This window comes from Erinaceus europaeus, chromosome 17, assembly GCF_950295315.1.
Source record: "Erinaceus europaeus chromosome 17, mEriEur2.1, whole genome shotgun sequence".
NCBI lineage: Eukaryota > Metazoa > Chordata > Mammalia > Eulipotyphla > Erinaceidae > Erinaceus > Erinaceus europaeus.
The window spans coordinates 68,782,854-68,797,285 of NC_080178.1; the positions used below are offsets into that span (position 1 = coordinate 68,782,854).

Consider the following 14,432-nt stretch of genomic DNA (forward strand, 5'->3'; position numbering starts at 1 on the left):
AATTGGGTTTGTTTCATCAAAGATGTCCTTGAGGTTTAGGTGGGAAAGTGTTTCACCAATGTTTTCCTCTAAGTATTTGATAGTTTCCTGTCTGACAGCCAGGTCTTTGATCCATTTGGAGTTGATTTCCTATTCTTTTTTTTTTAAACGAAGACATTTATTTTTTCTCTAAGAATATATTTCTTTTTTTTTGCAAGTTGTTTAATTAATTTATTAGTGATTTAATAATTATTGACAGGATTTTGGGATAAGAGGGATATAATTCCACACAGTTCCTAGCACCGGAATTCTGTGTCCTATCCCTTCCTTTGGAGGCTTTCTTATTCTTTATCCCTCTGGGAATATGGACCAAAATTCTTTATGGGGTGCAGAAGGTGGGTGGTCTGGCTTCTGTAGTTGCTTCTCTGATGTAAATGGGCATTGACATATGGATCCATAACACCAGCCTGTCTCTATCATTCCCTAGTGGGGCAGGTGGGGTTTGGGACACATTGGTGAGGTCATCTGCCCAGGTTGGCATGGCAGCAAATGCAACTTGATGGCTGAAAAGCTTGAAGATATAAAGCAGAACAAATTGGTTAATAATCAGGAACCGACAGGTATGAATATAGGAGATGCAATTTGGGATCTCCATGTTGGAAGAAGCTAGGAAGTCTATTTTAGGTATATTCCAAGGGGGCCATGACTACTAATTTTTGCCTGGGCCAGATAGCTGACATGCAGGTGAACTAAAAGTATTGTTTGGGATGATTGTGTCAGAGTTGGGAATAGGGCTAGAAAGTTGGATCAGGGCAGAGAGTAGCCCCCAAATATGGGAAAAGTATATAAATACCATTAAGTGTAAACCCCATTGATCTGACCCAGAGCCCATGTCTATTTGTATTTATCACAGGAACCTGTGTAACCTCTGTATCCCTATCAGTCTGAGCTCACACTCCATGGTCACAGCCAGGAACATTCTAGGCTGCACTCATTTCAGGACCTGTCTCCCTTGAATGGCAGAGTGTGTTGACCCAGCCTCCCTTCAGAGAGTGGGGCAGTTTCTACCACTGTTGTTCTACATTAAGGGCAAGGCCGTGCGTGTAGAGGTCCACAGGAGGGTTTATGATGTTGTTCCTGATGGAGATGGCCAGTGATGGTGGAGAGAGAGGGATCTGTTAGAGGTCTAGATCCATCATATCTCTGTGGGAATCCAAGGATTCCCAGACTAGGGCCCCAGATAATGGGGTGGCTTGGTAGTGACCAAAAGAGCCATCATTAGAGTATGCTGGCTTCTTGCCCTTATCCAGCTTTTGTAGTCCTTACTTTATCTGACAGGGCCAGACTTAGAGTGATTTAGGGAAGTGAAATAGGAAGTAGGTGAGGAGGGTATCTAGGTCTAAGTAGAAACTATTTGATTAAGTACTTTATGGCATCTTTTCTAGGTCTTGTTCACTGTACTTACTTGAGTCACTATAGACTGTTGTACCCATTTACTTTAAGGTATGTATTTCCCCCTAACTTATGGATACATATGCACATGTGCCCTATCTCATGGGCCCTGGTCTATAGCTAGGTTTTAAAACTTTGTTAGAAAGTGTGCCACCTGACATGGAACTTGGAAGCCCTGTGAGCTAGGAAAGGCCTCACCCAAGTATTGAAGCTGGAGGGTTGGCATTCCAGACCTGGCACCTCTGGACACAGTCCAAAGTGAAAAATGTTGAGGTGGCATTGGTTGTATTGATTTGGTTGAGATCAGCAGATGGTAAGGATGGTATAGTTTAAACGGGAGCGTGTCTCCTTTACCTTCCTAGGACTTGTTTTTATTATTCTTTGTTTTCTGTGTTTCCATGCAGTTTTATATTTGTTTTTTATTCAGGAAAAATACTGTTGGAGCTGTGATAGAGGTTATATTGAATCTGTAATGTGGACACTTACACAATAGCAATACTTTTAATTTATAAGCAAGAGATAATCTTTCTATCTCTTTGAATGTATACTTCACTTATTTCTTCTTTTTTTCATTTTTATTTGTGAGCAATAGTGGGTTACAAGACTGTAAGATTATATAGTTCGACAACACACCCACCAACAAAGTTCTGTATTCTCACCCTTCCACCTCCCAAAGTTAACCACCATAGTTCTCACAAGTCTTAGAAACAGTTCATTTTTTCTTTTTGAAAGTTCATGTATATCAGTTCACTAGATTCCACAGAGAGTAAAACCATCCAGTAATTGACTATCATCTCATTATTAAGTTCTCTAAGCATAATCCCCTGAGTTCCATTTTTATCCCACAGAACGCAATGTCCTCTTTTGTGGTTGCAGAGTAGTATTTCATTGAATAAATAAAATATTCCATTGAATAAGTAAATAAAAAGTTTTCATTATTGATTAAATGAGGACTTGTTTTTGTCATAATGACTTTTGTGTGCTGTTCAGTTTTACCTACACAGTTAGGCACATCTTTGGATACTGTGGGTCTGATTTGTGTTCATATGTCTATTTTTGTGTCAATTCTAATGGCTTCCTGTGATGCAATTCCTTACTGTCCTAATACACAAAGTCATAGTTAAGGCGTATTTGACAGTTTATCATTTGTTATACCTGCACTCACCATGGCATTGATTTTTTTTCTAAGACTAGGGGACGGGTGATGTTACACCTGGTTGAGCACACACATTACCCTGAGCATGGATTTAGGTTTAAGCCTCCACTCCCCACCTACAGGGGGAATCTTCACGGATGGTGAAGCAGTGCTGCTGGTGTCTCTTTATTTCCCTCTCTATCTCCAACTCCTTCTGAATTTTTCTCTGTCCAAGGAAAGGAAAGGAAAGGAAAGGAAAGGAAAGGAAAGGAAAGGAAAGGAAAGGAAAGGAAAGGAAAGGAAAGGAAAGGAAAGGAAAGGAAAGGAAAGGGAGGGGAGGGGAGGGGAGGGGAGGGGAGGGGAGGGGAGGGGAGGGGAGGGGAGGGAAGGGGAGGGAAGGGAAAGGAGGAAAGGAAGAAAGAAAGAAAGAAAGAAAGAAAGAAAGAAAGAAAGGAAGGAAGGAAGGAAGGAGGAAGGAAAGGGAGGGAGGGAGGGAAGAAGTAAAGGAAGGATGAAGGGAAGGAGAAAGGATGGAAGGGAGGAAGGAAGGAGAAAAACAGGCTCTGGGAGCTGTGGATTCACCAGGAAGAAAATGAGTAAGACTGCCATTGCTATAACAGAAAACTCAAAGGTAAATGATGTGCAAATGAGTGGCAGACAGACTTGCAAAAAAAAAATTATTGTTTCACCAGAAGTGCCCTGACCTCCTGCATTCTTGTTCTTTGTTATCTTCCTAGTGAGATTCATAATGAAACACTCTGAAATGTTCACCTCTCTTATTTCACTCTCACTTTCCTTCCCCAAAACACATCTCCTTACAAGATTCTGTGTCACCAACTTTCTAGGAATAGCCCCAGCACCTTTCTGTAGTCTAAGATAATTGCCATGAGGGTGGGTATCATTGGTTGCTTTTCACTCTACTCCCAAGTTGCAGAAAAATCTCAACAGTGACAGAGGAACTCAGTGTAATTTCAAACTATATATATAAAAGAACCAATAAATGAATAAAATGAACTCCCTTGAATCTGTCAAAAATATGAAATATGTGTCTGAAATGATAAGCAACGAATAAGAATAGTAAGAGAGTGTTGTTGTCTACATAATATAAATGTAGGTTAGCGCTTCTTGGGGCAATCACAGATTTAGGGAGAGGCAATCTGGTAATTTCGTGATCTTCAGTAGGGTGTACATCTGACCAAGAACATACATAACTCCAAAAAAGTTTCTTCTACCCAGGAACCCTACTCATTCCCACAGAGAAATTACATGTTTTTACCTGAAAAAAATCACTGGGAAGTCAGGGACTTCTGATACTTTGTCTCTCAGAATTATCAATATGGGGGCCCGCTAGTGTGCCCAGTTAAGTGCATATATCACCATCCTCGAGGACCCAGTTCAAGCACATGCTCCCCACCTGCAGGGGCAGTGAAGAAGGTCTACAGATGTCTCTATTTCTCTCTCCCTCACTATCTCCCTCTCCCTTCTGTCCTATGGAAAAAAGGAGGCAAAGAAGAAAAGAAGAAGAAGAAAAGAAGAAATGAAGAAGAAGGAGAAGGAGAAGAAGAGAAGAAGAAGAAAGAAGAAGAAGAAGGAGAAGGAGAAGGAGAAGAAAAAAGCAAATATGGCTGCCAAGAGTGGTTGACTCCTAGTGTTGTCATCAGTGCCCCCAGCAATAAACCAGGTGGGGAAAATAAATAAATAAATATGATTATTTCAATATGGTGACCTTGGGATAAGACCAGGGCCACAAGCCAAAATACAGTTCTGAAAACATAATCCCAGAAGATGAAATTCCTCTTCATGTTGTCTCTCTAGTTCCAATTGTCATTCACTTTCACAAGGTATTCAAACTTAACCATACTAATCACATTGACATCCGCTAGTGATACCTGAGTTGACATTTCTAATTCAGACATACTTTGTTCTATTATTTGATATATATCACGTAATTTATGTCAAACTCTACAAGTAATAACCTTTGCTAAGAACACATTTTCCTAGCAAGCTCTTTCCTCAGAGCCCCCTTGATCTCATTGTTCCTGAGGCTGTAGATGATTGGGTTTAACATGGGGATCACCACTAAGTAGAACACAGACACCACCTTGTTCTGGTCAGTTGAGTAGCTGGACTTGGGCATCACGTAAATGAAGGTTATGGTCCCATAGAACAGAGTGACTGCAGTGAGGTGGGAAGAGCAGGTGGAGAAGGCCTTCTGGCGTCCCTCAGCAGAGCGCATCCTCAGGATGGTGATGAGGATGTAGATATAAGAGACAGTTATGACACACACTGTGACTGCAATGATGAAACCAATAGTAAATGAGGAGACAATTATAGGGACACTGACGTCAGAACAGGAGAGTTCAACTAAAGGGGAAAAGTCACAGAAAAAATGATTCACTTGATTTGGCCCACAGAAATGGAAAGAGAAGAAAGAAATTGAATAGGAAAAAGCATCAAAAAAGCCACCTGTATAAGCCACTACCAGTAACTGGACACAGACTTGTGTGGACATCTTGGTGGAGTAAATCAGTGGGTTACAGATTGCCATGAAGCGGTCATATGCCATGACAGCCAACACACCACACTCAAGTGCTCCAAAGAAGGCACCTGATCCAAGCTGGATGCCACACCCAAGATAGGAGATGGTGTTTGTCTCCACCAGGAAGTTCACAAGCATGTTGGGCGTGACAGATGATGAGTAGCCCATGTCAGCAAAAGCCAAGTGACTCAGAAAAAGATACATAGGATGGTGGAGCTGAGAGGAGATTCTGATCAGAGTGATTGTGCTGACATTGCCAAGAAGGGTCACCAAGTAGATACAGAGGATGAGGATGAAGAGGATGATTTGAAGAACGGGGTCATCAGTCAGGCCCAGTAAAATGAACTCTGTCACTACTGTGTGGTTCCTTTTCCCAGGGGAATCCATGAGACAATGTTGCCACCGCCACAATGAACCTGTCACAGAGCAGTTATTCTCATTTCTGTTTTCATTCATTCACTGTAAAAGTCTTTGTAAAGAAAGAGCTTAAGCAAAAATGCATATTTACATGCATTATTCTGATTTTTTTTAATTATTAGAGAGGAGACACCTTTAATATATTGTCTATTTATAACTTCATCTTGACAACATTTATACATTTCCACTCAATGTGTATTAAAACAAAAATTAACCATATAAGCAGATGCGAATGACAGAAAATACTGATAAGTGTGTCTGCTATATATGTATATATGGCTTTGGTATAAAGGCTAATAATGCAAGATTTTTGTGCAAAATATACACAAAAAGATAAGCACAGGATCTAGAAATATGTATTTCCTATGTTAGTATATACCATACATATGTACATATATGTCCATTTTATTGTCTTATACAATAGTGTTCTCATTACTAAATCTTCTAGTAGTTATGTTAAAAAGGGCACAAAGTTACATAGTTCACAATACCATTTAAATAAGACTATATTTAAAACAGAAAATAATGTTCTAAGACTAATTCAGAAAGGAATTTCAAATTCGGATTGCAAATGGGGGTCAGTCATTAAAATTAATTTAGTCTTATTAGAAAAATGCAAGTCAAAATATTTTTAAAATTTAAAAATATCCAAGTACATATTCAGGAGCATGAAACATAGTAAAAAATATTATTAGTATATGTCAACCAGTATCTATTATAATGCTTTGATTTGGACTTCTTTTTTTGCCTCCAGGGTTATTGCTGGGGTTTGGTGCCTGCACTATGAATCCACTACTCCTGGAGGCTATTTTTCCCATTTTGTTGCCCTTGTTGTTGTGCTTGTTACAGTTGTTAATGTTTCCATAGCTGTTGTTCTTGTTGGATAGGACAGAGAGAAATGGAGAGAGAAGGGAAAGACAGAGAGGAGGAGAGAGAGACAGACACCTGCAGACCTGCTTCACTGATTGTGAAGAGACCTCCTGCAGGTGGGGAGCCGGGGGTGATTTGGACTTTTATAGAATGAACTATTTCACAATGATACGTAATGAGTAAAGTGTAAACTAAAAGGTGAGAAAGGATCACCCAGGGCTAGCTTGACCCAGTCTCCATAGTATCTGACTTTATATTCTCAGCTTTGGTTTATGTACTACTCTCCAGAAGCCAAAGCATTTTGACCTACATGCAAAGTTTTCGGCAAATATGTTTACGTGATCTTTAGCCTCAGTTCAAACCTTTACATATCAGTAACTGTTCAGAGTCCCTCGCTGAAAGTCAATTTATTAGCAATGTTGAACAGTTTGTCCAGTTTCAAATGTGTTGAAAAACCATATCATTTTCCATTTGTTTGTTTGTTTGTTTATGCCAGAACACTGATGAGCTCTGGTTTATGGTAGTATAGGGAATTGAACCTGGGACTTCAGAGCCTCAGGCATGACAGTGTCTTTACATAACCATTAAGCTTTCTACCCCCACCCTTCATTTTTCCATTCTAGGGGAAGATACATAAGAAATGCAGGTAATTAAGATTATTCTTGCTAATTCCAAGTAGTGATGCTGAAAACAGCATCTAAGGCAGTGTGCTCTCTCATTTATTTCTTGTTATATCTGTCTTGCAGATATAACTCCTGAGAAAATACATACTATTAAGATGAATATAAAATGAAAATTCAGTACATCATATTCGTAGCAAATGCTCAAATCTTACCTCATGACATAAGAATTCACTTTCTTTTCAAAACAAATGAAAGTAAGTGTGGTTATATAGTTCTTTTTTATTTGTGTTTTTCTCTAGAGATGAATCTCTGAAAACTCTGGAGGTTTGAAATTGACTTCTAACTACCATGCAGCATAATTATGAACCCAATTTGCACACATACATAAAGTAATCTTTCACAACACTGTCAATTCTCAAGTGGTCAATATATGCTTTTTTAATCTGGTATGCGCATATCAGTATATAGCCTTCACTTAATAATTATTAGAGTATAATTGATTTGATTCCAGATTTCTTTGGCTTACTGACTAAGAAATGCTCAATTCATGAGCTACCTAGAAAAGGATTAACAAAGAGACCCAAAAGTCAGCAGGAAATAGTTAAAATCAGGGCAGAAATAAGTCAGATGGGGATGGGTGGGGATATTATCATCAAGGTTACTGAAACCAAGAGCTCTTTTTTTATTATTAAATGATTTATTTTTATCTTTATTGGATAGAGACAGCCAGAAATTAAGAGAAGGGGATATAGAGAGGGAGGAGGGGGATATGAAGAGAGAGAGAGAGAGAGACAGAGAGACAGAGACCTGCAGCCCTATTGCACCACTTGTGAAGCTTTCCCCCTGTAGATGGGGATTAGGGGTTTGAACACGGGTCCTTGCACATTGCAGTACGTGCGCTCAAGATGCACCACCACCCAACCCCGTGCTGGTTCTTCAAAAGAATAAGTAAAATGGATAAACAACTGGTTAGATTCACCAAGAAAAAATACAATTAAAATGGTAGAATAAATACAACTAAAATTATAATACATACAATTAAAATGCAATTCACAATTTCCAAAGGCAGTCTATAGATCCAGTGCAGTCCCAACCATAATCTCAAGGACATCTTTCAAGGAAATTGAATCACTTACCCAAAAATTTATGTGGAATCATAAAAAAAAAAAAAAAACATGACCAAAGTACTCTTGAGGAAAGAGAAGGAAAGAGAGAAGGAAAGAAAGAAAGAAAGAAAGAAAGAAAGAAAGAAAGAAAGAAAGAAAGGCAGACAGTGGAGGTATCACAATCTTGATTTCAGTTTATACTACAAAGCAGTAGTAATTAAACCAGTGTAGTACTAGAACAAAACAGACATTCGAACCAATGGAACAGGAAGAGAGCCCAGAAGTAAACCCACAGGTATATGGGCCCCTGTGTATGCCAAAGGGGCCAGAACCATCCAATGGTGAAAAGAAAAAGTCTCTTCAATAAATGTTGTTGGGAGAACTGGACAGCCACATATAGGAAAATGAAACTATTGGGGGGGCAGGTTCTGGCTGAGCACACACATTACAGTGCAAAAGGACCCAGGTTCAAACCCCTGGATCCCCATCTTCAGGGGGAAAGCTTCACAAGCAGTGAAGCAGGGCTGCAGGTGTCTCTCCCTCTCACTGTCGTCCCTTCCTCTCTCGATTTATCTCTGTTCTATCCAACAACAACAGCTATGACAAGAATAACAACTATAATAAATAAGGGCAACAAAAATGGGAAATATAGCCTCCAGGAGCAGTGGATTCATACTGCAGGCACCGAGCCCCAGCAGTAACCCTAGAGGCAAAGAAAGAAAGAAAAAAAAAAAAAAGCTGAGCAGTGTTCTGGTAAAAAAAAAATTAAAGGGAGTCGGGCTGTAGCGCAGCAGGTTAAGCGCAGGTGGCGCAAAGCACAAGGACCGGCATAAGGATCCCGGTTCGAACCCCGGCTCCCCACCTGCAGGGGAGTCGCTTCACAAGCGGTGAAGCAGGTCTGCAGGTGTCTAGTTTTCTCTCCTCCTCTCTGTCTTCCCCTCCTCTCTCCATTTCTCTCTGTCCTATCCAACAATGACAACAATAATAACTACAACAATAAAACAACAAGGGCAACAAAAGGTAATAAATAAATAAAATAAATATTAAAAAAATTTAAAGACAAACCAATTGTCATAGTGTTAACAATAAAATGGATCCAACTATTGTTCATCTCACAGAAAGTCAAAGCTGATAGAGAAGAGCTTTGTGCTTAAGGAAAGTTGGTTTGGCTGAGGAGGCATCTCCTCTGAAAATGGAAGCCTAACCAACTCTGAAATTCCTAACTCTCTGGCTATAAGGCACAGAATGACTTTTAAAAGGAATAGGGGCATGTAAATCAGATCCTTAGTCAGGATCCAGAGATGTATTCCTATTCTGTAATGGGCGCTCAGCTTGGTGAGCCAGCACCCAGCCCCACCAAAGAATTCTTTTTTCCCCCTATTTTTCCCCCTTTTGTTGCCCTTGTTGTTGTAGCCTTATTATGGTTATTACTGTTGTTGTTGATGTTGATGCCATTCATTGTTGGATAGGACAGAGAGAAATGGAGAGAGGAGGGGAAGACAGAGATGTGGTGAGAAAGACAGACACCTGCAGATCTGTTTCACCACTTGTGAAGCGACTCCCCTGCAGGTGGGGAACCGGGGGCTCGAACCAGAATCCTTACGCTGGTCCTTGTGCTTTGTGCCACGTGCGCTTAACCCGCTGCACCACTGCCCGACCCCCGAGAATTCTTATAAATATCATGAAGAACAACCAGGAAGCACAGTCTTGTTAAAATTACAATGTCAGCACATGCTACTAGTAATGGGTAGCTAGTTTAGATAAAAATATGACTGTTAGAAAAAACAAGCAATGTAATTGCTAAAGACTGTAGATGCTGATTCCTCTTTGAATTGCAGTGATATTCTGATGTTAGCCCAACATATAGAAATATTTTCATGTCAGCATTTCACAAGTGGTATTTCAAGTGTTTCATCGTCTCAGGTGGTTGAGACTATGGCAGTTTTAGAGTCAGTTTCTGCTGCATTGTCTGTACAGAAGTAATTCTCAAGCTAGCATCTTCAGGCCATTCTAATGAAGACTGTAGAGTCGACTTGTTTAGGCAAGTCTTAACTGCTCTCTGAACGTACACTGCTTATGTAAAAATCTACTTTTCATACAACTTTTCTTCACCCTTCTTTTTTTAAATTTTTTTATTTATAAAAAGGAAAGATTGACAAAACCATAGGATAAGAGGGGTACAGCTTCACACAATTTCCACCACCAGATCTCCATATCCCATCCCCTCCCCTGATAGCTTTCCTACTCTTTAACCCTCTGGGAGTATGGATCCAAGATCATTGTGGGATGCAGTAGGATGAAGGTCTGGCTTCTGTAATTGTTTCCCTGCTGAACATGGATGTTGACAGGTCAATCCATACTCCCAGCCTGTCTCTCTCTTTCCCTAGTGGAGAAGGGCTCTGGGGAAGCGGAGCTCCAACGCACATTGGTGGTGTTGTCTGTCCAGGGAAGTCTGGTCGCATCCTGGTAGCATCTGGAACCTGGTGGCTGAAAAGAGAGTTAACATAGAAAGCCAAACAAATTGTTGACCAATCATGGACCTAAAGGCTGCAATAGTGCAGATTCTTCACCCTTCTTAAATGTTCTATTTGTTTGCTTGTGTATTGGATAGAGACAGAGAGAAATTGAGAGATAAAGGGAAAATAGAGATGGAGAGAGGAAGAGAGAAACTTGCAGCACTACTTCACCACTCTCAAATACTCAACCCCTGCAAGTGGGGACTGGGGCCTAGAACCCAGGTCTTTGAGCAGAGTAACAAGTTTACTCAACCAGGTGCACCACTGTCCGGCTCCTGCATACTGCCTGTCTGATAAATGTGCATATATCTATTTTTGTATTGATATGTTTAGTGATATAATATCAAAATTTTATAAGTCTAAAATATTCTTGGGAATTCTTAGGAAATAAGGCAGTAGTTCCTCTTTTATAAAATCCAAAGGTGTTTCATTTTTTTCTCAGAGAATCCAGAGTATGTATAAACATGGTCAGTGACCATTTCTCAAATGCCATCACAATTTTCATGTTTTGCTTATGAGGCTACACAGAATCATAAATAATATAGTTTTAGAAATCTAGGTAGAGACTGATAAGCACATCTCCTTCATGTTAAAGGCTCACAAATCCTTTGACTTAACTAAGGACAAAAAGTGATATTCATAAATGCTCTATTCCCAGAATCCTGATGAAAAGGAAATGGCAACTGTTTTACTCACAACTGTTGCATGTAACAAAAGTTACTCTTTGTTTGTAAAATGAAGCTAAACTGTAAGGACTATATATGAAGGAAAATCTTGATTTATACATATGCTTTCCTAAGTACAATTATTCTTTTTTCTAATATTTATTTGAAAGGATAGGAAGAGGAGAGAAGGAAAAAAGAGAGGAGAGGAGGAGAGGGAAGGGTGTAAAAGGAAGAGGAGAGGAGGTAAAAGGAGAAGAGAGGTGAGGAGAACAGGAGATGAGGGGAGGGGAGGGAAGGGGAGGGAAGGGAACCACATGCAATGCCCAGTATCCCACTCAGAACCTCATTCTAGAGAGCTGAATGACTTATCCACTACACCATCTCCCATGCCACACATTAAGTGCAGCTATTCTTATAAAGAGAAGAATGTGCTTGCTTCTGCAGCATATATACTAAAAAGAGAAGGATTACTTTGAAGGAACCCTGAAACTATATCTAACAGTATCATAAGATACATCTTTTCCATTATGGCCATGAATCTGAAAAACCGTGACTCTAGACTCCTGTATGTCTCTTAGGATGATGTGTGAAAACGTGTGATGCTTGGACTGGAAGATAACATAAAGGTTACAGAAAAAACTTCTGTGCCTGGGCTCTGAGGTCCCTACACTGAAATTTTTCTGCCCCATAGACAATCATATCCCTAAATGCACTGTTGTTTTTATTCCATAAAACACCACCCTCTTAGAAGAATCTGTCTTACTAACTTGTGGATGATACAAATAAGTTCCACATGGCCAAATATCTTCAATGGTCTTCATCCTGATATACCATTTGATATGAGAAAATACAATTATTACATTTCTAAAATGCTCCAAAGTAGCTAATGATACATGAGCTGTTTACTTCCATTCAAGAATTATTTGTTCTACTATTATGGTATATATCTTATAATTTATGTCAAACTCTACAAGTAATAACCTTTGCTAAGAATACATTTTCCTAGCAAGCTCTCTCCTCAGAGCTCCCTTGATCTCATTGTTCCTGAGACTGTAGATGAGGGGGTTCAACATGGGGATGACCACCATGTAGAACACAGACACCACTTTGTTCTGGTCAGTTGTATAGTTGGACTTGGGCATCACGTAAATGAAGGTGATGGTCCCATAGAACAGAGTGACTGCGGTGAGGTGGGAGGTGCAGGTGGAGAAGGCCTTCTGGCGTCCCTCAGTGGAGCGCATCCTCAGGATGGTGATGAGGATGTAGATGTAGGAGATGGCTATGACACACATTGTGACTGCAATGAGAAATCCAACAGTAATTGAGGAGAGAACAATGGGGAGACCGACATCAGAGCAGGAGAGCTCAACTAAAGGGGCAAAGTCACAGAAAAAGTGATTCACTTGATTTGGCCCACAGAAATGGAAAGAAAAGAAAGAAATAGTATGAGAAAGCACATCAAGAAAGCCACCTGTATAAGCCACTACCAGTAGCTGGACACAGACTTGTGTGGACATCTTGGTGGAGTAAATCAGTGGGTTACAGATTGCCATGAAGCGGTCATACGCCATGACAGCCAACACACCACACTCAAGTGCTCCAAAGAAGGCACCTGATCCAAGCTGGATGCCACACCCAAGATAGGAGATGGTGTTTGTCTCCACCAGGAAGTTCACAAGCATGTTGGGCGTGACAGATGATGAGTAGCCCATGTCAGCAAAAGCCAAGTGACTCAGAAAAAGATACATAGGATGGTGGAGCTGAGAGGAAATTCTGATCAGAGCGATTGTGCTGACATTGCCAAGAAGGGTCACCAAGTAGATACAGAGGATGAAGATGAAGAGGATGATTTGAAGAACGGGGTCATCAGTCAGGCCCAGTAAAATGAACTCTGTCACTACTGTGTGGTTCCTTTTCCCAGGGGAATCCATGAGACAATGTTGCCACCGCCACAATGAACCTGCAGTTAAGCATAATAGATAAAAATTATAAATTTGGTTCTTTGATTTAATAGAAACTGAAAAACATGGATTTTAAAATGACCTTGCTGGGGTGGGGAGTGGTCGGGTGTTGGAGCACTGAGTTAAGCACACATAGTATTAAGCACAAAGACCGTGCAAGGATCCCAGTTTGAGCCCCCAGCTCCCCACCTGCAGAGGGTCGCTTCATAAGAGGTGAAGCAGGTCTGCAGGTGTTTATCTCTCTCTCTTCCTCTCTGTCTCCCCCTCCTCTCTCGATTTCTCTCTGTCCCATCCAATAAAATGGGGAAAATGACCCCCAGGAGCAGTGGGTTCATAGTGCCGGCACTGAGCCCCAGCAATAACCCTGGAGGCAAAAAATTAAAATACATAATCTGGCTGTGACATCTGTCATCTCATTGGATATTGGGTAGTTAATTCAACTCATCTAGCTGGCTAGGTGGGTGTCCCCTTAGTCCCTTAATGCTCTATGTGCCTCCCTCCAGAACCTTGGTGGAATACGAAAACCTTCTCCTGACGAAGAAGGATCAGTTTTATGTCGAAATTATAGGAGTAATTATGCTCCCCTGCTCGAACTTCCAAACAAGCCCTCAAACTGGCAAGTTACATACATAAAAATTAAGCAAAAGTATATATTTACATGTAACGTTAAGTCTCTCTTTTAAGAATTATTTTTTTTCTTCCCCTCCCTTTTCTTCCCCTCCCTCAAATTCCCTCTGTCTTATCAAAAAAAAAAAAAAATCAAAAAATGGCCACCAGGAGCAGTGGATTCATAGTGTAGGCACCAAGCCCCACCGATAACCCTGGAGGCAAAAAAAAAAAAAAAAAGTAAAAAGACTTTCATGCCTGAGGCTCAGAAACCTGAGGTTCAATCTCCAGCACCATCATAAACCACACATAGCAATTTTTTTACTCAGATCTGATGGAAGGTAGGCATTGAATTTGGGACTTTGGAACCTCGGACAGGAAAGTTCCCTTGCATAACCATTATGATTATCCATCTACTTAGCCCCACAACGGGACGCTCGCTGGTCAGCTAGGGCTTCCTGCAGGAGAGGACAGCTGAGCTGAGCTGAGCCTTAAAAAGCAGCTGGGTGGCCTGGGGGAACTCAATGGAAGGAGGAGTGGTGTGCAGTGGTGCATCTCCGTTC

General features: G+C 40.6%; 2 protein-coding genes across 2 annotated transcripts; both read right to left on the reverse strand.

Moving 5' to 3' along the window:
* Positions 1–4,547: 4,547 nt before the first annotated feature.
* LOC103117625 (olfactory receptor 5P76-like) lies at positions 4,548–5,492 on the reverse strand. The gene has a single exon (XM_007527721.1). It carries the CDS (start codon positions 5,490–5,492, stop codon positions 4,548–4,550), a length of 945 nt encoding a protein of 314 aa, XP_007527783.1.
* A 6,796-nt stretch (positions 5,493–12,288) lies between these two features.
* On the reverse strand, positions 12,289–13,233 carry LOC103117624 (olfactory receptor 5P76-like). The gene has a single exon (XM_007527720.1). It carries the CDS (start codon positions 13,231–13,233, stop codon positions 12,289–12,291), a length of 945 nt encoding a protein of 314 aa, XP_007527782.1.
* Positions 13,234–14,432: the final 1,199 nt, after the last annotated feature.

Bases quoted from the DNA above. Each gene is read 5' to 3' on its own strand.
- LOC103117624 (XM_007527720.1), bottom strand. From the start codon at position 13,233: ATGGATTCCCCTGGGAAAAGGAACCACACAGTAGTGACAGAGTTCATT.
- LOC103117625 (XM_007527721.1), bottom strand. From the start codon at position 5,492: ATGGATTCCCCTGGGAAAAGGAACCACACAGTAGTGACAGAGTTCATT.